This window comes from Trachemys scripta, chromosome 8, assembly GCF_013100865.1.
Source record: "Trachemys scripta elegans isolate TJP31775 chromosome 8, CAS_Tse_1.0, whole genome shotgun sequence".
Lineage (NCBI taxonomy): Eukaryota > Metazoa > Chordata > Testudines > Emydidae > Trachemys > Trachemys scripta.
Window position 1 is genome coordinate 34694909 of NC_048305.1, and position 24942 is coordinate 34719850.

General features: G+C 51.1%; 1 protein-coding gene across 1 annotated transcript in view; it reads right to left on the minus strand.

The window, feature by feature from the left end:
• Positions 1-2393, minus strand: part of ECSCR (endothelial cell surface expressed chemotaxis and apoptosis regulator) — a 44487-nt gene extending 42094 nt beyond the window's left edge. Inside the window, exon 1 of the mRNA XM_034779763.1 lies at positions 2270-2393. Coding sequence (XP_034635654.1) covers positions 2270-2330 — 61 coding nt within the window. The 5' untranslated portion in view covers positions 2331-2393. The remainder of the gene's footprint in view (positions 1-2269) is intronic.
• Positions 2394-24942: the final 22549 nt, after the last annotated feature.

The window sequence follows — 24942 nt, forward strand, 5'->3', positions numbered from 1 at the left end:
CGCTTGGCTCTTAAACAGAGCCGAAGAGTCAGGGGAGGAGCAGAGCCGCCATTTTCCCGGACATGTTCGGCTTTTTGGCAATTCCCCCTGGATGGGGGTTTGAATGCCGAAAAGCTGGACATGTCCAGGAAAAAGAGGACGTATGGTAACCCTACCTCAAACAACAATTCAAAGTTGAATTCTTTAACCAGGTGCTAGATTATGCAATACAGTCAATTGAAGAACGTTTCATGCAGCTCAAGGAACACAGCAGTATATTTGGGATGTTGTATGATATTCCAAAACTCCTCACTATACCTGAAGAAGACCTACACCAGCAATGCAGGGCACTAGAGACAGTGTTGACACATGATGACATGCGCGATATTGATGCGAGTGATTTATATGATGAACTGAAAGCCCTTTCAAGATACATTTCAGCAGGATCAACTCCAAAGACTGTTCTGGAATATATGTGCACAAATAAGATGACCACCCTCTTTCCAAATGCTTTTGTTGCTCTTCGCATACTTCTAACACTTCCTGTAATAGTTGCCAGTGGAGAACGCAGCTTCTCCAAGCTGAAGTTAATAAAAAACACATCTACGCTCCACAATGACACAGGAGAGGCTGGTTGGCCTTGCAACCATCTCAATAGAGCATGAGCTGGACCAGACTGTGGACCTTCAGGAAGCAGTTCAAATCTTTGCAACCAAGAAGGCAGGGAAAGCATCACTTTGATTATTCAAACAGATAAAAATGCCAGTGTTTACTATGCAGACCAGAAAAGTTACATTTGTTGTTCAGGCATTTGAAAGTTAAGTGTTACTTAAAATTTTTGAACAAGGCATTTTAAGTTGCTAGTTCTCCTTTATTGGGGTAGGTAGCAGAGTAGTATAATGAGAGGAGTAGAACAGGAAGAAGGCAGAATTGAGACCTTTCGGAGTTTTGGCCCAAGCGAAGGGCCATGGTGCCAAAATGTTTTGGGCCAGCCCTGGTAAACAGGCAGGTGGATTTGAGTTTAAATACTCAGTACTTAAATACTGATCCAAAAGGTAGCTGGAGGGCTGGGTGACATAGCAGTTCTGTCAAGCCACAGGAGAGGTTTCTGTGGAATTATCAGCATTGTTGCTGAGAGGCCAACTGTCCATAACTGCTAGAAAGCTTAATAGCATACTAAGGAACCCCTCCAATTCTGTTAAAATCATTTATCTAATTACTGGGCAAAATCCCTGCTTCCCCTGAAGCCAGAGGTGTTACATCCGGGATGAATTTGGTCCAGTCATCATTTGGATATAATTTCAAAGACATATGCTCTTGCTCCTGAGAATTACATGGTAAATGAACAGCTAGCAACTGAAGAGTCAATAGCATTATTCTGTGTGACATGCATAGGTTTATTCTCTACTTTCTGATCTGCATGCTGTAAATCCTACTATTATCACAGCACAATGCCTCTACCTCATGGACAACTTTTCATATGGTTTAGTTATAAAATAAAAACCTCTCATCCCAAAAATGCAGGAAGAGGGTTTTGTTTTTTTTTAGCAGCTATCTGTTATAGAAACAGCAGTAAGTAACTTTGCAGTACCTTCCACTGCCTCCAGTTAAATACAGAAACAAACACAGCTACTCCGCACTCTGTCAATAGAATGCACGCCCCGCTTGTCTACAACAAAGGGAAAAGCAGCAGGCCATACTTCAAAACATTAATCGCTAGCTCTGGATTAACACTTGCTCTGCCCCGCATCCAAACATCATGTGTTAACAAGCAGTTAAAAGCCGGAATATTAAATAATCTCTGTCTGCTGCCAGAACTTCAGTTGGATAAGGATGGTAATTCATGTTCTTATTTTAGTGCCCTGTCCACAGCACTACATTATTTGTATTTACAGCTACAAGAAATGAACAATCAATCAATCAAGAGGAAGAAGCAAAATACTTTACAGGACAACAATATCTTGCACATTTCAAAATGCAGTAGTTCTACCAAAGTGGTGTATTAAATACTAAAAACCACCTCAATGTCCCTATGTTATCACAAGATAAGCGTTCTTTTATGCCATTGTGATCCCTCTGAAGTAAACTTTAGAAATGCTAATGTGGCCAGATTTTCTAAAGAGCTGATCTCCCAATATAAGCACTTAAACAGATTCTGAGATTTTCAATTGGACCTGCTGGGGGCTGGGAACATTTGAAAAAACAGATACTTCTTGTAGGTCCCTAAATGGGAGCCAAACTCTTTCTAAAATCTGCTCCTCCCCTCTGCAGTGTGATTTAATTGCCTTACCTATAAAATGAACGCAGCCAAATACCCACAAGAGCAGATGGACATTCAGGGCCAGCATCATCTCGGTAACTTGTGCCTGCACAGCCTGCTCTATCCATACTCTGAATGAAAGAGGGGCGAGGAGAAATTTGCTGGCCTGGATTGATTCTTTCGGAACTTCCTGTAAATAATAGAAGGAAACAGACTGAATCCACAGGAGAGCTCACGCCATGGAACTCTGTTTTCGCCCATTATGGTTTAAAAGGATATGAGACATAGTTTACTGATGCAAAGGAAACCTTAGCAACATTTTTGTCAGGGAACTCTCTTCTCAGACTGGAGGTGAACAGCAATAAAATGTACACAGTGGGCCCAGTTTGCTGTGCACTTACATAGCTTCTTTATAGTATTTACAGTATTTGTGTAGCAACAACACCAGTGCTTTGGTGGTGTGACCTAGTGGGCTAAGCACAAGGCTAACAGCCTGGAGGTCCTGTGTTCTAATCCTGCCTCTGATGGTAGCCTTGAGTAATTTACTTCTGCTGCCTATCTCAGAGGGTGACTGTGTATGGGAAAAGTGTCCATAATGGGTGTGAGCACCCCCTGCTGGGGTAAAGGTTATTGTAGGAGAGGTTTTGAGGCAGAAATCTCCACAACGATCCCCCACCTGAGGATTATAAATTGTAATCAAGTCACTCCTTCACCTTCTCTCTGTCAAGCTAAATAGATTGAGCTCCTTGAGTCCGTCGCTATAAGGCATGTTGTCTAATCCATAATCATTCTCATGGTTCTTCTCTGAACCCTCTACAATTTATCAACATCCTACTTGAACTGTGGGCACCAGAACTGGACTCGGGCTTCCAGCAGTGCCAAATACCGAGGTAAAATAACCTCTCTGCTCCCACTCGAGATTCCCTTGCTTATCCATCTCAGGATCACATTAGCTCTTTTGGCCACAGCGTAACACTAGGAGCTCATGTTCACCTGCTTATCCACCAGGATGCCTAAATGCTTTTCAGAGTCCCTGCTTCCCAGGATAGAGTCCCCCGGCTTGTGAGTATGGCCTGAATTCTTTGGTCCTAGATGTATACGTTGACATTTAGCCATATTAAAACACACAGTTTGCTTATGCCTAGTTTACCAAGCTCTGTATCCCTGAAGAGGGCCTGTGCCTCTACAGCACCCTGGCTGCCTGTGCCCCTACTCCCACCCCTTGTCAGGGTGGGCCCAGTGGAGTGTGCTAACTGGGATGGATTCCCTCTGAATGGAGCAGAGCCGGGGGAGGGAAAGAGCTACACAATGAACGTCCTGAGGTTCGATAAGATGTGGGGGATGGTTTGCATTCTCCTAACCCCAGTTTAGCCACCCCTGTCCCCACGCTGCATGGAGAGGATCCTTGGGAGCGTGGGGCTGAGCACCCCTTCTGCGTGGAAGGGACCACCCCACCATGCACAGATTTAGGTCCCTGTTTGGCAAAGCACTTATGTATGGGCTTACGCCTCTTTGACTTCAATGGCACTTGAGCACCTGCTTTTCAAGGGAAGTGCTTTGCTGACTCAGGGCCCTGGCAGCAGCAGATCTGGCTCAGTACCGCACTAGCTCAGGGGTGCTATGGGGATCCAGCTGGTTCATATCTGGGAAGCATTTGGAAGCTACAGCATAGGCGCTGAGTTTCTAATCTACTGGGGGGGCTCCCCCCGGCTCGCCCCAGGCCCTGCCACCCTGCTTCTTCCCACCCCCACTGCACCCTGCCTCTTCCCGCCCCGCCCCCGAGCACACTGCACCCTTGCTCCTCTCCCGTCCCCACCCAGCGTTTCCTGACACCGTGAAACAGCTGATCCGTGGCAGGCGGTAGGTGCTGTGAGGGAGGGGGAGGTGCTGATCTGTGGGGCCCGCTCATGGGCAGGAGGCGTTGGGGGTGAAGGGCAGGTTCTGGTAGGAGGGCTGCCAGTGGGTGCTCAGCACCCACCATTTTTTTCCCGTGGGTGCTTCAGCACCAGAGCACCCATGGAGTCAGTCCCTATGAGCTATAGCGTGAATATTAGCAGCGATTTAGTGCTCAGCAAGGCCAGCGTGAGCCCTGCAGCCTGCTGAGTCTAAACTCTGCAGCAAGGTCACCAGCTGTGCACAGCTAGGGCAGCTTTAGGCAAGTACCAAACTAGAGGTGCAGAGTTAAATGTGAATGGAACACTGAACTCAGTGCAGACACTAGTGTCATTTGGGTATTAAATTCAATCTTTAACCCCTAGAGATTAGGCTGAGGCCTTCCTGGAAGGCAGATTATCCTGTCTGCTGTTTGGGGGGTGGGGGGGTGTTATACCTTCCTCTGAAACAGTTGGTACTAGTTTTACCAGCTTTGCCCGTTACTTTGGGGTATGCTCATTTATTAGGACTACTCTTCTGGGGGAGGGTGTTCTGTACTTCTATCAATATACTGCTTGTGTCACTTGTGTTCTCATACGGAGCTCTACTTCTCCCTGCTGCAAGTTCCCTCCCAATGGAGCTATCCTGCAGGACCTAGGTTCCCCAGGGCTAGATTCTTCCAGCCCCAGAATCAGATGAACACACACACACACACAGCGCATCTGAGAGGACCAGGTTAATCAGCACTCCCAAGCAGCGGTAGCTCCAGGCACCAGCGCTCCAAGCGTGTGCCTGGGGCGGCAAGCCGCGGGAGGCACCCTGCCGGTCGCTGTGTGGGCGGCAGTCAGGCAGCCTTCGGCGGCATGCCTGCGGGAGGTCCGCCGGTCCTACGAATTCGGTGGCAATTCAGTGGCGGGTACGCCAAATCCGCGGGACCGGGGACCTCAAGCAGGCATGCCGCCGAAGGGAGCCTGCCTGCCGTGCTTGGGGCGGCAAAAATGCTAGAGTCGCCCCTGCTCCCAAGCTGACCCCTTATATGTCCCTGGACTCAGCAGATTGGGTCGAGCAGCACTTCCAAGCTGCCTCCTTCATATGTCCCTGGTTCAGCTAGTCTCTATCCCCACTTTCACAATTGTTCTGGTAGTAACCGATTTGATGAGCAAACCCACAGGATTTTTGGGCGCTGCAGGAACAAGGAACATTGCTGCAGACTGAATGAGGAAACCAAAAAAAAAAAAAAAAACCACCACGAGGGGGAGAAAAAGAAAGAAAGAGAGAGAGAGAGAAGCAACCAGCTTAATCATGAACGTTATGTATTGCCAGAAAAAACCAGTTATAATATTAAATCTGAATTTGATTATAAAAGTCAGGTTTACAAAACTATAACTGATCACACAAGTCAAGGTTAGAAGGCTATACCGAGAGAGAGAGAGAGAGAGAGCTGGTTCTCACCACTCCATGAAGCTTGAATCGATCGGGGGTCCCAGGTGGTGGTGGTAGCTAAGGGTCTGGCGTGCTGGAGACAGGCAGAGCCCCCACCATGATCAGTCAGGAGAAGATGAAGTCCCAATGGAACTAATGCAGATTTTGGATCCAGGCATCAGAACACTTACTTGAGCATGGATAGGAGTTTTTGTAGAGGAACAACAATGGTTCAAGGGAGAACACTTGATTTGTTTAGGTGTAAACAAGGGAGAATACCAAAGTTGTTTTGTTCAGGCTAGATAATGGGAGCTGATTATTCCTGGCTTTGGGCGGTGTTCCTTGGAGGGAGCTCACAGTGTATTAGGGAGCTTCACTATTTTGGATACCAATAAAGGATTTATTACTAGAATTGGTCTGATAACTACTGAGCTGGGTGTGTGCAGGCATGGGTTCATTAACATCTGAAGCAGAGATCCCCCATCATGCAGTGCTTCCCTGCTTTTCTGGTCCCAGAGTTCCGTGCGGTTCTTGCCTTGGAATCTCTGTTCTCCATTCTGTATGCTAATGGAGATGCCTCCTTGTCCCATCTTTGATGCAAACGAGGCTAGGGGAGTTTCCTTAATTCTGTCATCCTTATCCAAAGGATGTAGGTGCGTCTCCCACTGCCTTTTCATTGCTTTTTGTAAGTCTTTCTTCTGATGCAGTTTTGGTTCAAGCAGAGGCGAGGTGGGGTGGGGTGGGGTGGGGTGGGGCATGGGGGGGAAGGTCTTTTGTGAGTCAGACAGGCTAGGTACTGCGCACTGGTTCCCCAAGAACACAGAGCTGCTAGGTAACATAGGCGCCGACTCCGTGGGCTGGAGCACCCACAGGGAAAAATTAGTGGGTGCTCCGCATCCACTGGCAGCCAAGCTCCCCTCCCCTCCACCCCACCTCCTCCTCCCCCCATGAGCATGCCACATCCCCACTCCTCCACCTACCTCCCAGCGCTCCCCGCTTGGCCACTGCCAAACAGCTGTTTGGTGGTGTAGCAATCTCCGGGAGGGAGGGGGAGGAGTGGGAACGTGGTGTGCTCAGGGGAGGAGGGGGGAAAAGAGGTGGGGCCGGGGCGGGGATTTGGGGAAGGAGTCAGAATAGGGGCAAGGAGGGGGCGTAGTTGGGGTGGGGACTATGGGGAAGGGGTTGGAATGGGGGTGGAGCAGAGGTGGGAGGGGGTGGGGCAGGGCGGGGCCTCATGGAATGGGTGGAGTCGGGGCAGGGCCAGGGCAGAAGGGGGCTCGAGCACCCACTGGCGGGAGAAGAAGTCGGTGCCTATGCTAGCTGACACTAGACATTGTCAGAGACAGGACGCTGGGCTAGATGGACCAGGGCTCGGATGCAGGGACTTGGTGCCGTCCGCTTCCAGGGAGCCTGCCTTAGCCCTGCAGCACGCCACTGCAACCCCGGAGCCATTCAAGGTAAGCAGCGCCGGGCCAGAGCCCGCACCCCTAAACCCTCCTGCACCCCCTCTTCCCTGAGCCCCCTGCTGCACCCCTCAACCCTCCTGCACTCCAACCCCCTGCCCTGAGCCCTCAACCCCCTGCCCTGAGCCCCTTCCTGCACACTGCACCCACTCCCACACCCCTCACTCCCTCCCACACCGCAACCCCCTGCCCCAGCCCTACATTCATGGCCCTGCATTCAATTTCCCCACCCAAATGTGGCCCTCCGGCCAAAAAGTTTGCCCACCCCTGGCCTAGGCTGAGGATCTCTGAGGACTGAGGCATGCCCAGATGCGAAGCTCTGGACCTTGGGAGTTCAGGGTCTGGGCAGGAGATCGCCATGGAGATCACATGGACTCCAGGACTACAGCATGCAGGGGAGCTACTCCCTGCAGCTCTCACTGCTTTGCAGGCCATGCAGCCCAGCTCCCCTCGGGCTGACAGCTGAGCTCCGCTCCTGTACCCCTCAGTAGCTCTGCTGTGAGGGAAGTGTCACCTGAGCCGACTCCGCATGCTCTGCCAGAGCGGAAGCTTGCCCCAGCATGGCTTCGCGCTCATCTAAGCAGGTGCCTTCTCCTACAGGGCTCTGCCTACTGCTTCCTGGTGGCCCTTTGGCACTGTCCGCCCCCTACCACCAGCATCCCAGTCTCCGAGACCTCCCCGGCTCTCCTCCCTGCCTGGAGGTACCGTCAGTGTTTTGACAGAGCTCAGGACTGGCATGGAGGGGTGTTTTCCCCAGCCATGGGGTGGGGAACACTCCTGTGCCCCTTGGGGTCTCTGCCACAGTTATGCTGGCTGGTGGCAAGGCCCCTGCATTACAGAGCCCAAGGCTGGTTTGTGGCAGCAGCTGGGGAGCGGGGATGGAGTTGAAACCGGAAGCTTCCATCGAGGGTGGCAGCGTTCCAGCAGCATCTAGCTGGGCAGCTCTGCTGCCCTCTGCCTCGTCACCGTGAGTGAAATGGGCGTGGCTGGCTGCAGTGGTGGATTAGCCAATGGGCCCATGCCCAGGGGCCCCAGCCAATTGTGGATCTCCTCAGAAAAATTGGCACCCCGCCCTCTGGAGACAAGTGCTGAGGCGGAGGAAATCACTGAGACCTCACCCCACTTCCTGGCAGCAGCACCAGGCAGGTGGGCGGGTGAAGCCCCAGTGCCCCGACTCCATCCCCGGCAGAAGAGCTGGGTGGTGTGGGAAGCCTTAGCACCCAGACCCTGGCTGCGGCCCCAGGACTGGAGGAGCTCTGGCTGGCTCCCTGCTGTGACTTCAGGGCTGGGGAGCTCTCACACCCCTCTGCAGCCCCAGGGTCTTGGAGGGGGGACAAAGCTTCTCCAGTCTTGGGGGGAGGCAGAATGGGGCGGGACTGTGGATGGAACAGGGGTGGGCCGGGGGAAAGGGCAGAATGGTGTGGGGCTTTGGGCAGGCCTGCAGGTGGAAGGGGTGGAATGGGGGTGGAACCACAGGCGAAAGGGCTGGGAAGGAGGCCCCCCACTTGCTCTGGCCCAGGGCCCCACGAAACCTTAATCCACCTCTGGGCCTGCCTTCCCAAAATTATACATAATGGATGGGAGTCAGGGTCTTTCCCATCTCAACATACGCATCATGGTATCTTCCAGGGCAAGGCTGAAAGCCAGTTGTTTCCTTAGGAGATGGCTTGTTTTGGGGAGGTGGGTTTCTTTCACTCCACCAGCTCCTGGGTTTCATATTAGGGAGGGGCTAGAACCAACCCCTGGGTTGCAAACTCTCTCTAAGGCTTGCAGTGGAGTTGGGACAGAGGCCGGAATCCAAATCCAGATTTGCCATGCACACCTGGACCACCACTGTGACAAACCCCTCCATCCCACCACCCCAGACTTTGAGGGTTCTGCTCTCTGGCTCGGGATCCAAATGGTCCTTCTTGAAGTTTATAGGCGTGATGGGCCAACCTGAATCCTGGTGAAAACAGGCGAAGTTCTGAGTGAAGTCAATGGCGTCACCCCTGCTGATTCCATGGTCCAGTTTGACCCATTGCCTTGTTTCCAGCTGAGTTTGCTAAAGTGCCTGGGAGTCTCCACGCCCCAGATCCCAGTGTGTTGTTCTCTGCCATTCCTTTAAGAACTGCCCTATCTGTTGGCACGTGCAAGGCCCCTGTCTCTGTGCCCTTGGCAAGGCTGCAGCAGGAGGGCGCCATACAGGGGCTGCATGGTTCTTTTGGGGTGGCTGGCGTGTGCTTTCCAGTTCATTACATTTCAATGGCCCACTTTAAAGCTATCCAAAACAAACAAACAAGCACACACACGCTAGCAGGGACGCAGGAGAGGAGCAAGCTAGTTCCCCAGAACTGCCTTTGCAAATGATTAAGACTGTAAATCATTCATGGAGGTCATGGAAGTCACGCTTTCCGTGTGTGATGGGTTTGGTCACAGAAACTCCCTCAAGACTGTCACTAGATGTGCTGGGATACCACTGAGAACAAACCCCCCTGCCAGAGAAGGCTTCCCTCCACTCCCATCTTGCTGAGCTAGACACACCAGTCGGCTACAGCACAGACCAAGAGGTTGGGCCACACCCCCCTGCAGTTCACAGAAATTAAGATTCACTTAGCGCAGAGATTCTCAGTTAACAGGGACTTTCCCAGCACCCAGTATTCAGTCCTTCTGGGAGCCTAAACCCCAAATTAATCCATTTTACTTTGTATAGAGCTTATATAGGGTAAACTCATAAATTGTCTGCCCTCTAGAACACTGATAGAGAGATATGCACAGCTGTTTGCTCCCCCAGGCATTAGTTACTTACCCTGGCTTAATTAATAAGCAAAACTGATTTTATTAAGTATAAAAAGTAGGATTTAAGTGGTTCCAAGTAATAACAGACAGAACAAAGTAAGTTACCAAGCAAAATAAAACAAATCACTCAAGTCGAAGCCTAATTCAGTAGGAAACTGAATACAGGCAAATCTCACCCTCAGAGATGTCCAATAAGCTTCTTTCACAGACTAGAGTCCTTCCTAGTCTGGGCCTAATCCTTTTCAGACCAACATTGTGGTTTATGGCCTGGGTCCAGCAATCACTCACACCCCCATAGTTTCTTTCAGGCATCTCTTGGGGTGGAGAGGCCATTTCTTGAGCAGCTGAAGACAAAATGGAGGGGCTTCCAGGGTCTTTTATATTCTCTCTTTTGTGGGCAGAAACCCCTTTGTTCTGGGCAAAATCACAGCAACAAGATGGAGTTTGTAGCCACCTGGGCAAGTCACATGTCCATGACTGATTCAGCTTTTTGCAGGCCACCCCATTGTTTACATGTTAGTTTGAACGTTCCCAGGAAAGCTCAGATGTGGATTGGGGTCTCCCAAAGTCCATTGTCAGTTAAGTGTTTCTTGATTGGGCACTTACTGAGAATAGTCCTTTCTCAAGAAGCTGACCAAATGCTTCACTGATGCTACTTAGAATCAAACACATTGAGATACAAGTACATAGCCAATATTCATAATTTCAAATACAAAAATGATACACACATACCGACAGCATAATCATAACTAGCAAATTACAACCTTTCCGTAGACACCTTACTTGACCTCCTTTTTACAAGATTTGGTGCAACTATGGGACTTTTGTTGCAACAATGATGTATACGGTCACAGTTCATGTCAATAACGTCACACTGTGACCTCTGTGAATTTTGAAGCACTGGTGCGGCTGACCTCAGGACCACCCCAGCAGCTGGGGAAGCCCCGGGGCCAGCCACGCTGGCTGGTGCTCTGGAACCCCAGGCAGCTGGTCCCTGGCACTGCCCTGGAGCAGCGGTCCGGGACCAGTGGCGGCGGTGGTGGGGCCTCGGGCCGCGCCCCCCCCCCCCCGGCCTGGACCAATGGCGGCAGGGAGGCCCCAGGTTGCCCCCCGCCCGGAGTGGCAGCAGGACCACGGGTCGCCCTTCCCCCCCAGAAGCAGCGCAGCCCCAGGCCCCCCCCCCCCACCCCAGCAGCAGCAGGGGTGCATGGTCTACCCCCCACACCTTTCCCCCAGCAGCAGTCTTCAGGAGTGCCCCCCTCCCAGCAGGTAAGATTTAGTCATAGGTATTTTTAGTAAAAGTCATGGACAGGTCATGGGGCCGTGACTTTTTGTTTATTGCCCATCACCTGTCCATGACTTTCACTAAAAATACCCGAGACTAAAACATAGCCTTACAAATTATCCACTACAGCCCTTTCTGCACAGATGTGGCACTCAGAGATTAATCTCTAGATTAAGGTTTTACTTCATTCTGAAATGAGTACAAATTCCAGGTCACAGCAGCCCGCAACCCAGCTAAATCTCTGCATTAAGCCTCTTGGGCTGGGAAGGGACAGAGACATATCCAGCCCCTTCCTCTCCATACATATGAAGTCCCTAGTCGATGGTTGCCTGAGCTCACTCCTTTGAAAGCCACCCTCAAGGTAAGAGCAGTTGGACTCTGATCATTTCTGTTAAAGTGGAGAGCGGACGATTCATGGACTAGTTAGCATATTGCTTTCCAGTGAAGGGGAAACGCCAGTTTTCCCATCACTCTGGGACGGGATGTCAGGATGTGGAAGGTGTATCTGGATCAGTGGAACTGGAGTCAGAGGGCCCGTGTTCCTGGACTGGCTGTTATTGACTGGTTGTTAAGTACCAGTTATATGTCGTGTGGCCCTTATGACTTCCTCTGGAAAAGGCAAGTGTCATTGGAATCACAGTTGCTGGTTAGTGTGAAAAGAGAAGACTGGGCCAGTGGTTGGGGCACTAATATGGGACTTGGAAGACCTAGGTTCAAGTCCCTGCTCTGCCAGACTTCCTGTATGATCTTGGGCCAGTCGCGTAGCTGCTCTGTGCCTCAGTTTCCCATCTGTGATCAGTATAACAGCTCTGTCCTGCCTCACAGAGGAGTTGAGGCACTCAGATACTCCAGTAGAGGGGTCCGATAAGTACCTGAGAGAGAGGCAGCCATCATACTGTGTGGAATAACACAGGTGAGATATTAGTACAAACAGTTCAGGACAGGGCTGTGTTATAGACCCAGTTAGAGGACCTGCAGCATGCTACTAAATTGTTCGGTCTGTACTGCATGACACCTGCCATAGTTCTGCCATCACACTGGCTGTCTCCTGCCATACTTTCTTCAGTTTCAATGGGAGTGAGACTGGGTCCAGTGACCATTCAGAGAGTGGGGATTAGATTCATGAGCACATGCAGAAGCATGTGAAGAGAAGGGGGTGGGTGGATTGTGCAGTACGGATCATGTGCATTCTGGGTGGGTTTCACCCGACAAGACTAATTGCCACTAGCATAAAACTATTCTGAGCTCTTGTACAAGAGGGTGGCATTTCACACAGAGATATATCAGAAGTTACCGCAGCACTGAGTCTTTCTCCCCTATAGAAATCACATGTGAGTTCAAAATAAGCCCTGAATGGACTAAATCCACTTCCTCACTGTGTTATAACAGGACCTAGTCCCTCTAGAATATCAAGGCTACTGTTGCTCTCTTTACATACAGACAGGTGTTTTTCATTGATAAAACTGCAAGGGAATTCAATAGCCTGCATCTGGAGCTTAACCACTGCATGACAGGGGTTGAGCCTCCTTTTGTGTTTGTCTGGAGCCAGGCACCTTGTGGGCACTGCTGGAAACAGGCAGTGACACTTCGCTGTCTACTAAATGGCTTCCCACAGCAAGGTACTGAGAAATTGACCAAAGGGTACACTCAAAGAAACTGACCAGAGGGAACACCCATCCAAGAAAATTGACCCACTCAGGGCATGAGACCAGCAATGCACCCCTGGTGCTCACCAAAAGCTCACCTGGTGGGGCAATTTTTACAATGTCTCAGGTGACTCTGAGGAGTTTGCTTGGACAGACTGGCCAGGATCATGTTGCACAGAGACAAAGACTGGGTTAGTTTTGTACTTTGTTTCTTTAAAAACCCAATAACGTTTAAGGAAAAGTATCAAAATGGGGAGAGGGCAAGATTTTTTTTTTTCAGGGAAGTGTGGAGATTGGGTGCAGGAGACAAACTTTTGGGTCTGTGTATGTGCACACGTAGCTGTAATGAGGGGGTAGTTTCCTGGGTAAAGGGATATAACTCTAGCGAGTGAGAGTAGTTTGGCGAGAGGAATGCTTTGTGTGGGGGTGGGAGCGTGTCAAAGCTCCTTCCCCACTCTGAACTTTAGAGTACAGATGTGGGGGCCTGCATGAAAACTTCTAAACTTAACTACCAGCTTAGATCTGGTCCGCTGCCACCACTCCCAAAGTGCTAATTCCCTTCACTGGGTAGCCTTGAGAGATTCTTCACCAAGCCCCTGGTGAACACAGATTCCAACCCCTTGGATCTTAAAACAAGGAGAAATTAACCATCCTCCCTCCTTTCTCCCACCAACTCCTGGTGGATCAAGATCCAATCCCCTTGGATGTAAAAACAAGGAAAATCAATCAGGTTCTTAAAAAGAAGGCTTTTAATTAAAGAAAAAGGTAAAAATCATCTCTGTAAAATCAGGATGGAAAATAACTTTACAGGGTAATCAAACTTAAAGGGCCCAGAGGACCCCCCTCTAGCCTTAGGTTCAAAGTTACTGCAAACAGAGGTAAAAACCCTAGCAAAAGGTACATTTACAAGTTGAGAAAACAAAGATAAAACTAACACGCCTTGGCTGGGTGTTTACTTACAAATTTGAAATATGAGAGATTTGTTCAGAAAGATTTGGAGAGCCTGGATTGATGTCTGGTCCCTCTCAGTCCCAAGAGCAAACTCCCACCAAAACAAAGAGCACAAACAAAAACCTTCCCCCCATCAAGATTTGAAAGTATCTTGTCCCCTTATTGGCCCTTTGGGTCAGGTGTCAGCCAGGTTACCTGAGCTTCTTAACTCTTTACAGGTAAAAGGATTTTGGTGTCTCTGGCCAGGAGGGATTATAGTAGGGTACACAGGAGGGCTGTTACCCTTCCCTTTATAGTTATGACAGGGCGTAAGTACGCATGTGTGACAGAGTACTAATGTGGCATTTCCCGGTGTGATGCAGTGCCTCTCTCTACATCATGTGTGTACATAAGTGTGATGTGGCATGGCATGAGTCCAGCATAAGCGCATGTGAAGAGACATTTCCTCTTTCGCCGGTGAGTGGGTGTGTGTGTGTGTATAATGATGTGGCAGTTTCTTGAGTGAGTCCAGTTCCAATAAAGCACTTTCAGTCCTCATCTGACCTGCTGGGAGCCATTTCTACCGAGTTCTACCCTGAGGCTCAGAGCTTCTCCCCAGAGATGAATTGGACTCCCACGGGGACTGGGAAGCTAAGGTATTACCTGAGCTGCAGGGTACTCTTTCACTTTTCTTCCTTTTCTCTTCAAACCCCCTCCCCTTCCCTGTCACTGAGTCACTTCCTCCAGCCTCAGCTCACAACCTCCCTTCTCACATTTTCTGTGATACTCCGTGTCCTGGGCACAAACTGCACACAAATCCGGGTGCATTGTGAAGAGACTGGGCTGCCCAAGAGCTGCCCTGACTGGGGAATTCGACAGAGCAGGGGCAGGGTATAGAGCAGTTGGTTCTCAACCAGAGGTACGTGCACCCCTGGGGTACGCAGAGGTCTTCCAGGGGGTACATCAACTCATCTAGATATTTGCCTAGTTTTACAACAGACTATATAAAAAATATGAGTGAAGTTAGTACAAACTAAAATTTCATACAATGACTGGTTTATGCTGCTGCATATACTGTACATTGAAATGTGAGCACAACATTTATATTCCAATTGATTTATTTTATAATGATATGGAAAAATGAGAAAGTCAGTAACGGTTCTGTAATAGTGAGCTGTGATACTTTTGTATTTTTATGTCTGATTTTGTAAGCAAGTAATTTTTCAGTGTGGTGAAACTTGGGGTACGCAAGACACATCAGACTCCTGAAAAGGGTACAATAGTCTGGAAAGGTTGAGAGCTACTGGTTTAGAGGAAGGGAGCTGAGAATTTTGCAGTTTCTACTCTGGTTGCAGAGTAAGTTATTTGCGCAAATGTAATTTACATCACCTGAAATTAATGCAGAGTGCCCTGGCAGGAGATGGGATATGGTAGCATTGGGAGACAGACCCAGGCAGCTCAGAAGAGCTACAGTCCTCATTCCCCGCTTGATAAAGACAGGCAGGCGGCCCAGTTCAGGCTGACTTTGCTGTGAAGCATTTGATTCCCTAACAGTGCTTCAGTGATTTGCACTTTGAGTGAGATACACAAGTGGCAAGAGGATCGTGGGGGGAGGGGCCCTCGAGTGGATTCTTTAGGGCAACTCACACAAGCTCTGCACGGTCTCGGTTCAGTAACACATGTAAACGCACGCGTAACTTTAAGCACATGAGCAACCCCACTCACTTCACACTAACTTCAGCTGGACTACACATGCTTAGGGTGACCAGATGTCCCGATTTTATAGGGACAGTCCCAATATTTGGGGCTTTTTCTTATGTAGGCTCCTATTACCCCCCACCCTCTGTCCTGATTTTTCACACTTGCTATCTGGTCACCCTACACATGCTTGACATTAAATGTGTGCTTCCGTGAGTTGCTGAGTCAGAGCCCATCCTTCAGTTTCTCTTTCCCTCTCCTGACTCCTTCCCCAAACTCCCTCTAGGGGTGGCTGCTGGGTATTGTGTTTACTCCATTTACATGGGGAGTTGAAGCTAGACACATTCAGACTGGAAATACAGTAAGGCAAACATTATTAACAGGGAGGTAATTAGCCATTGGTAAAACTTTCCAAGAGTCGTGGTAGATTCTCCAACGCTGACAATGTTTAAAATCAAGATGTTTTTCTAACAGATCTGCTCTAGGAAATATTTTGGGCAAGTTCTCTGGCAGACCAGATGACACCCCAGGGTTCCTTCTTCTCTTGGAATCTATGAAATTAGTGACCAAATACTGGGCTAGCTTCTGGTTTCCCCTGAGTAGGGTGATCATATTTTCCCAAAGGGAGAACAAGACACCTCACAGGCCAGCCCGAGGCCTCCCTCTCCCTCCCCCAAGTGGGGTCAGCCTGAGGTCCCCCTATCCCCCCAGGGCCAGCCCGAAACCTCCCTGCCTCCTGCCTGTGTGGGGCTGGCCTAAGATCTTCCTTCCCCCTCAGCGCCCTGGACTCACCTGAACCCCCCGCTGCCCATACATGGGGGCCACCTGAGGCCCCACTCTTCCCCTGGCATACAAGGCTGGCCTGAGCCCGACCTGAAGCCGCCTGCACATGAGGCCTGCCACCTGCCAGAGCCACTCTCCCTAGCCTTCGCACTGACACGGGGCTGACATTGCTGCTCCCCCACACACATTCCTCTGCGCCCTGCTAGGGGTTCCAGCCAGGGCCGGCTCCAGGCACCAGCTTAACAAGCAGGTGCTTGGGGCGGCTAAGGGAGAGGGGCGGCACCTGCGGCAATTCGGGGGCGGCAGATCCCTCACTCCCTCTAGGAGCGAAAGACCTGCCGCTGAACTGCTGCTGCCGATCGCGGCTTTTTTTTTTTTTTTTTGCTTGGGGCAGCAGAAATGCTGGAGCCGGCCCTGGTTCCACCCCACTTTTTTTGGCAAAACTCTGCCTTTGTCCAGTTTGCTCTTGCCAAATGATGATCAGCTGGCAAGAACAAATGGGACAAATGCCCAGTTTCGCCAAAAAAGTCAGGACTGCCAGGACAGGGCTGAAAAAGGGACTGTCCCAGCCAAAATGGGATCTATGGTCACCCTATCGCTGATGAGCCGCTAATCAATCGCCCCTGGGCTCTAGACCAGCTAGACTTTGGGCTGCCAGCACACTGGATGGACTGGGACCTGGCCATGGCTCCAGTCCCAGTTGTGCAACAGGCCTTGAGGGCAGTGCTTCCTGCCAGTGGCAGACTAGCCACTGGGCCAACGGGGGGAGCAAAGGAGAAAACTGGTTGTGGGGGGCAATGGGTGGGGCAGAATGGGATGGGACCATGGGTGGACAAGGGCTGGTCTGCGGGAGGAAGGGGCAAAATGGGGTGCAGCTGTGGGCAGGGCTACAGGCGGAAGGGGCGGAACAGGGGCGGGACCACAGGCAGAAGGGGTAGAGAGACCCCCCCCATTGCTGTGGCCCAGAGCCCCACAAAACCTTAATCCGCCTCTGCATGCTGCTCCTTTATAAAGAAGTGGTAGGGAAAGGTGTGGCTATACTGCCTTTGTAGACCCTGAGGGAAGCTACCTGCCTCTGCCCCGGGGCAGACAGAACGCTGCAGGGTACCAGTGAGCAGGCACTACCCCACGGACAGAATTTGGGCAAATGGAATGAAAAAATGATCTGCTAGCTTGAGCATCCTTGTATGTTTAAACACCTCACTCAACAAACAGTCGCCCACCCACAGAACGGCGAGCTGGCAGCCATTATACCAGGCATTTAAATAATCCGTTTCTTCAGATAATCTGCTGGCAATTGGGGTGCCAAGTTGCCTGCGGATAATAATGGCACATCTGCTGTGCTGTTCTAGTTTTACTGTCAATGTGATTTATCCCAGATAGCTTCTGCAGGGTCGGAGAGAGCAAACTGCACAGGTCTTAGAGCGCCTCTGCCCTTCCCCCACAGTGACGGCTACAGGGCTCTTCCTTCTTGATAATCCTGGATGAATCCCACCCCTATCATAGAATCATAGAACCATAGAATATCAGGGTTGGAAGGGACCTCAAGAGGTCATCTAGTCCAACCCCCTGCTCAAAGCAGGACCAATTCCCAACTAAATCATCCCAGCCAGGGCTTTGTCAAGCCGGGCCTTAAAAATCTCCAAGGAAGGAGACTCCACCACCTCCCTAGGTAACGCATTCCAGTGCTTCACCACCCTCCTAGTGAAATAGGGTTTCCTAATATCCAACCTAGACCTCCCCCCTGCAACTTGAGACCATTGCTCCTTGTTCTGTCATCTGCCACCACTGAGAACAGCCGAGCTCCATCCTCTTTGGAACCCCCTTTCAGGTAGTTGAAGGCTGCTATCAAATCCCCCCTCATTCTTCTCTTCTGGAGACTAAACAATCCCAGTTCCCTCAGCCTCTCCTCATAAGTCATGTGCTCCAGACCCCTAATCATTTTTGTTGTCCTCCGCTGGACTCTTTCCAATTTTTCCACATCCTTCTTGTAGTGTGGGGCCCAAAACTGGACACAGTATTCTAGATGAGGCCTCACCAATGTCGAATAAAGGGGAACGATCACGTTCCTCGATCTGCTGGCAATGCCCCTACTTATACAGCCCAAAATGCCGTTAGCCTTCTTGGCAACAAGAGCACACTGTTGACTCATATCCAGCTTCTCGTCCACTGTGACCCCTAGGTCCTTTTCTGCAGAACTGCTACCTAGCCATTCGGTCCCTAGTCTGTAGCAGTGCATGGGATTCTTCCGTCCTAAGTGCAGGACTCTGCACTTGTCCTTGTTGAACCTCATCAGGTTTTTTTTGGCCCAATCCTCTAATTTGTCTAGGTCCCTCTGTATCCGATCCCTACCCTCTAGTGTATCTACCACGCCTCCTAGTTTAGTGTCATCTGCAAACTTGCTGAGAGTGCAGTCCACACCATCCTCCAGATCATTAATAAAGATATTAAACAAAACCAGCCCCAGGACCGACCCTTGGGGCACTCCACTTGAAACCGGCTGCCAACTAGACATGGAGCCATTGATCACTACCCGTTGAGCCCGATGATCTAGCCAGCTTTCTATCCACCTTACAGTCCATTCATCCAGCCCATACTTCTTTAACTTGGCGGCAAGAATACTGTGGGAGACTGTATCAAAAGTTTTGCTAAAATCAAGGAATAACATCCACTGCTTTCCCCTCATCCACAGAGCCAGTTATCTCATCATAGAAGGCAATTAGGTTAGTCAGGCACGACTTTCCCTTGGTGAATCCATGCTGACTGTTCCTGATCACTTTCCTCTCCTCCAAGTGTTTCATAATTGATTCCTTGAGGACCTGCTCCATGATTTTTCCAGGGACTGAGGTGAGGCTGACTGGCCTGTAGTTCCCTGGATCCTCCTTCTTCCCTTTTTTAAAGATGGGCACTACATTAGCCTTTTTCCAGTCATCCGGGACCTCCCCCGATCGCCATGAGTTTTCAAAAATAATGGCTAATGGCTCTGCAATCTCATCCACCAACTCCTTTAGCACCCTCGGATGCAGCGCATCCGGCCCCATGGACTTGTGCACGTCCAGTTTTTCTAAATAGTCCCAAACCACTTCTTTCTCCACAGAGGGCTGGTCACCTACTCCCCATATTGTGCTGCCCAGTGCAGCAGTCTGGGAGCTGACCTTGTTTGTGAAGACAGAGGCAAAAAAAGCATTGAGTACATTAGCTTTTTCCACATCCTCGGTCACTAGGTTGCCTCCCTCATTCAGTAAGAGGCCCACACTTTCCTTGACTTTCTTCTTGTTGCTAACATACCTGAAGAAACCTTTCTTGTTACTCTTAACATCTCTTGCTAGCTGCAACTCCAAGTGTGATTTGGCCTTCCTGATTTCACTCCTGCATGCCTGAGCAATATTTTTATACTCCTCCCTGGTCATTTGTCCAATCTTCCACTTCTTGTAAGCTTCTTTTTTGCGTTTAAGATCAGCAAGGATTTCACTGTTTAGCCAAGCTAGTCGCCTGCCATATTTACTATTCTTTCTACATATCGGGATGGTTTGTTCCTGCAACCGCAATAAGGATTCTTTAAAATACAGCCAGCTCTCCTGGACCCCTTTGCCCTTCATGTTATTCTCCCAGGGGATCCTGCCCATCTGTTCCCTGAGGGAGTCAAAGTCTGCTTTGTCACAGAGGATCCAGGATGCAGCATGTTTCAGAGCAGCATTTCGGTGTTGCCCAGGTGCTGCACAGTGCAGATAATTTGGGATTATCGGTTCAGGCAAAACATGTGTATCCAAAACTCCTTACACCAGGCCCAATCACCCCCCTTAGATCCATGTACATAGGAGACCCTCCATGACTGGATCTCCATCATCCTGGGCCCTCCGACATGATCTCCCTGCTCTGGAGGGTACCATCGAAGGGTCACTATGAGGCCAGGATCCACAAGTGCCAGGGGAACAGGAGGGCAAGGGTTGGGTGCCACACCACAGTTCAGGACCGGAACGGAGGATCCATCACACTGAAATTGTATTGAATGACACAGTCAAGTGAAGTGAAGTGAACTCTAACCCTGACCCTCCCCTGCCTCTCCCCTGTATCCAGAGTGATCAAATTGTGATTTTAGTGGAATTCAGACTTTTCCAATGTTCACCCAAACCAATAGGGTTCTGCTTGCTGATGCCTAGAATATCCCTGAAATTTTGCAGTTGATCAGCTGCAGCATTCAAAAGTTCCCGGGTTACCTCCAAACAGAGAAATGCCGTTGAGTTGCAGATAGGTTCTCATTTCACTTAGCCAAGTGATATCCGGGCAGTAACAGACTAGAACGGTTCAAATGACATGCTACATATGTCCAATTTGTTTTACTTCTCCATAGGTGAGGGTCCATCCTTCAACAATGAATATCTCCACCCCGAGCAGCCAGCCAAGGCAACACGAGCCTCCGGACTTGGCTGGATTCACTACGGGCTCTGTCATCCGGGGTGTGACCAAGAAGGCCGATGCCCTTCCCATGATCACGGTCATCGTGGTAATTTTCGTCCTCTTGGCTGTTGTCATCATTGTGCTGGTGCGCTACGGCCCGCAGCTGTGCACGCTGCAGATCACCCTGTACCACGAGCCCATGCCGCAGGATCTGGAGAACGGGGTGCACCTAACAGATTGGAAGAAACTGGGCTCCAAAAGGAAAAGCAGCACGCAGCCTGCTCAGAACTACCAGGGAGACCCTGGCAGCAATGACACTGCTGCGCTGAGCGTCCAGTGCTCCTGTAAGCATCAACTGCCCTGCGGCAACCCAGAGCCTAATGTCATAGAGATCACCTACCTGTGAATGGCTCGTGGCAGGGCCGGAGGCCAGCCCTGGTCAGACAGTTGCCAAGGGGACAATGGGTCTGTTGGAGAATAGCAATGTTTGGAGTTGAGGATTTGCCAAAGACTCACCACTATTCGAACACTGTTTTTATTGCCTCATGATCCCCAGCAGATCAGATGCACCCAGTAGTCAGTTGTGTGTCCTGGTTGAAAAGCAGCTTCAAATAGATAGATTTGGGTGGCTGTCACAATGTGCGTTTGAAACACACTTCGGTTCTTTCAGATATTTCAGAATGCCTGTTCCCAAGAACTGACGGGGATCTGAGAAGGGCAGAGCCAAGAAGGTAGCTGATCCCTACATCTGCCTGCATGATACACCTTAATGACGCTCAGCACTCATGAAGCACTTTACAGCAGCCCTGTCGGGTAGGTAACTGCTGTCCCTTTCCTAGGCCATCAGCGGCAGTGGCAGGACTAGGACGACTCAGGAATTAATGACACAGAGTGCCCATTGGTGCTGCAGGAAGAGAAAGCCCTGCTCTCACGCTAACCCCTCACTTGGAGCTCACTGCCTCAGCCCTCTATCCAGAGTGAGCAAAGATGGAATTTTGTGGAAATCAAGCTTTTCTGGTTTTCCGATTGTCACCCAATCCATAAAGCTCTGCCCACTGATGCCTAGAATGGCCCCTGAAAGTCTGCAATTGATCGGCTGTGGTTTTCAGAAGCTGCCACATGACAGACTGGCAGAGAAATGCCAGCTGGGACTGAAGGGTCTTAGCGGAAAGCCTGGGAACTGCATTGGAACTGTCACCATGGGGGCATCTGCTACATGGTCAGGGCAAAACTCAGCAGAAACACCAAGACAGCTCCAAGAAAACATGTGCATGACCCTCTGCTCCTCCTAGCCCAACCCCAGGGCCATCCTTAGGATTTATGGGGCCCTACGCAGTATTATTAAACTGGTGCCCCTATGCTCCACTGAAAGCAGTCCCCAGCCAGCGCCACTGACCCCAGTGTGTTGAGGGGGCACAGCTACCACCCCTGCCCATGGACCCCCATAACCGTCCCCCGTTGCTGACACACATCGAGCTTCATACACTGCAGTCACTGTGGCAGTGGCTCAAGGCAGGCTTTGCACCTCGGCCCTCCTGCAGCCCCTAGCCACTCCTGGCTCACCATGAACATTTTGACAGGAAGTACCAAGCAATAATAACAACAATAATACAAGTGTGTGTGTGTGTGTGTGTGTGTGTGTGTGAGAGAGAGAGAGAGAGAGAGAGCCAGTGCATGTGAGAGAGACAGAGAGACAGTGTGTGATGGTGTTTTGGAGAGACAGAGAGACAGTGTGTGATGGTGTTTTGGGGGACTGTGTGACAGTGTGTGTTGGGGAGTGTGAGATTGTGTGTGTGTGACAATCTGTATTGGGGGACTGTGACTCATGAGAGGCAGAATGTATGTGGGTGTGAGAGCGACCGTGTGTGTGTGTGTGTGTGTGTTAGGGAAGTGTGAGAGACAGTGAGTGCACTGTCACCCACTTAGCATCCAGGTCCACTCTCCCTCCCCCTCCCCCCAACCCTGGCTCGGCTCTGGCCCCAGCACTTGTCCCACTACGCCTGCTCGCCCAGCACTCCTGCCGGGGAGTGGGGTCGAGGTGCGGGGGCTTACCCCACTCTGCCCAGCACTCCAGCTGGGGAATGGGGGCTTACCCGCACCCAGACCCTGCTACCTGGCTGGAGCGCCAGGCGAGCAAAGCGGGACAAGCCCCCAAACCCCAACCCCGCTCACCAGGTGCAGGCCTGGGCCCCAGGGGGCCTCTGACCAGCATGTCCATCGACCCCTGCAAGGCTGGCTGGAGAGGGTGGTGGGGAAGTGGCCCCAATTCCTCCTGCCCCCCATCCTCTGCCACCTGTCATTAGTCACCCACCTGAAGTCGGGGCCCACCCAAGTGTTCCGTCCTGGCTACGCTACTGCTTGGTGGTGGAAAGGGGAACACGGGCTCCGAGATGGAAGAGCTGAACGTTTCAAGGGCAGTAAAGAAGCACGAAAGAAGGGACTCGTGCAGGCGTGAGATGGATCAGAATCCCATGCCCAGATTCAGCCGCCCTGCACGTTAGGGGTGTTTCAGTCCAGAGACCAAGGCCCATCTCTAAAGCAGAAGCGCAGAGTGAGGAAGAGATGAGGGAGAGGGCCCTGCTCTTAGCTCTTCACGGGGATTAATTCTCACTGAAATCAGTGGGGCCTGCTGACCCTCTGCCCCTTTGCATAAGAGGGAAAGTGGGGGACAGTGGTGCACAAAAGTGTGCTCTTGGGGCAGATCCTACTCTGTCACCTTGCCTCCTACTGCCCTCTTGTGGCTGGGCACAATAACGCTGAGGTTACTGCTTCAGTTTCCCTTCTCAGGCTTCTTAAAGGCGCCACCCCAAGTTCCCTTGGGTCCGATTTTACCCGCTCCTCAAGGCCACGCACCTAGTGCAAGGAGTCCTGGAAAGTCCATTTATCCCCAATGCTGTGCCCTTGGACCATTCTCCAGACACAGCCCAGCAACTTACCTCAGTCCTCACCTCTGGCATCTTCTGCCTTACCTGGCCTGTCATTGAACAGCCAGCCCAGCAGGCTAGCCCCTCCGCCAGTCTCTGAGTCCGCGTCATCCTCCCAGCACTGACCCCTCCAATCACAGCCGGTCGCCTCTCATGCCACCCTGCCCTCTGAATCAGATCAACCTGGGACACACCTGGGCTGGACTCACTTCACTTACAGGGGCCAGTTGCCCTGTGACATGCCCTACTGCCCAAGGGAAAACAACTCTGCAGGGGGGCAGGGCATGGGGGGCTGGGAAGTCCACTACTGCACCCCTTTTTACTGCACAGGGCTAATCACCTCCAAAGGGCTGCTCTGGGCCCTTAGGAGAGTGTGAATTCATAGCCCTTCACTCCCGTGTGTGCGCCCATCCTGGCTACTCGAGATGTGCACTGGACAGAGGATTGGAAGTAGATCAACAAGATCTCCCTTGGTTCAAGTGGTAGAGGCCTGTGCTTCTGGAGCCGTAGGCCCAGGGCTCTAGGCCCAGTGATGGAGGGGGGTTATGAGGGAGAAGTGGGTGGGAGGATGTGTATAGCAGGAAACCAAACGACTGGGAATGGTTTGAGGCAGAAGCTCAGTGATGAAGCCAGCACAGAGGGTAGCTCTATGGATAACACTGTTGGCCTTTTCCCAATAAAACTCCTTGGTCAGTGTTAGAAGGTGACTCTCTGTATTCCTTTGCCTCTGTCACACAACATGGAGACCTGTGTGGGAGCCTCCCGAAAGCAAAGTTGGGGATGGGGTGGGGGGCGACAAGGCAATGACTAGGCTTTTCCATCTCTGCCTGACACACTGTCATCCTGGAGGCTGAGGCTGGATTTCTGGAGCGGATCGGTTCCTCACAGGGGAGACAGCAGGGAAAGCCATGCCAGGAGACACTGTCCTCATCCATTTCATACACGGGGGGTTGGATGGCCCCAGCCCGGCCATGGTTACACTCACCAGGTGCAGGACTCCTGCTGGAACTCACCCACCACCAGGTCAAAGGCCCCAGATCACAAACTGCTTCCTCCTCTGCACCCATGACCCTGCCACTGTCCCCTCAGCACTCTGGCTCCGTGCTCCTAACCCAGCAAACACAAAAGTGCCTTTGCTGTCGGTCTCTCATGCTGAGGTGTGCGCCACTGCCATGCCCAGAGCAGCTGAAAGGGGCTGAATTGACATCCCAGAGAGTCCTATCCAGCTACATAAACTGGCCAGCAGCAATGGAGGGCAGGCTCCAGGGCCTGTTTGGGCCTTGGCTGATCTCCAGGGCTAGTGATGTTACGCTGTTGAGATGTGGCCACTAGAAACCAAATTGAACCACCAGTTCAGTTCACAACAGCCACTGAACAAGCATGAGGGGTGAAATTGAGTCACTGGCTGCATAACCACCTCACAGGGTTGTCGGGGAAGCCCTGCGTCCTCAGTAGCCTGCCTGGCTGGTTGTAGAGGAGCCAGGACGCACTATCTCCCAAGCTC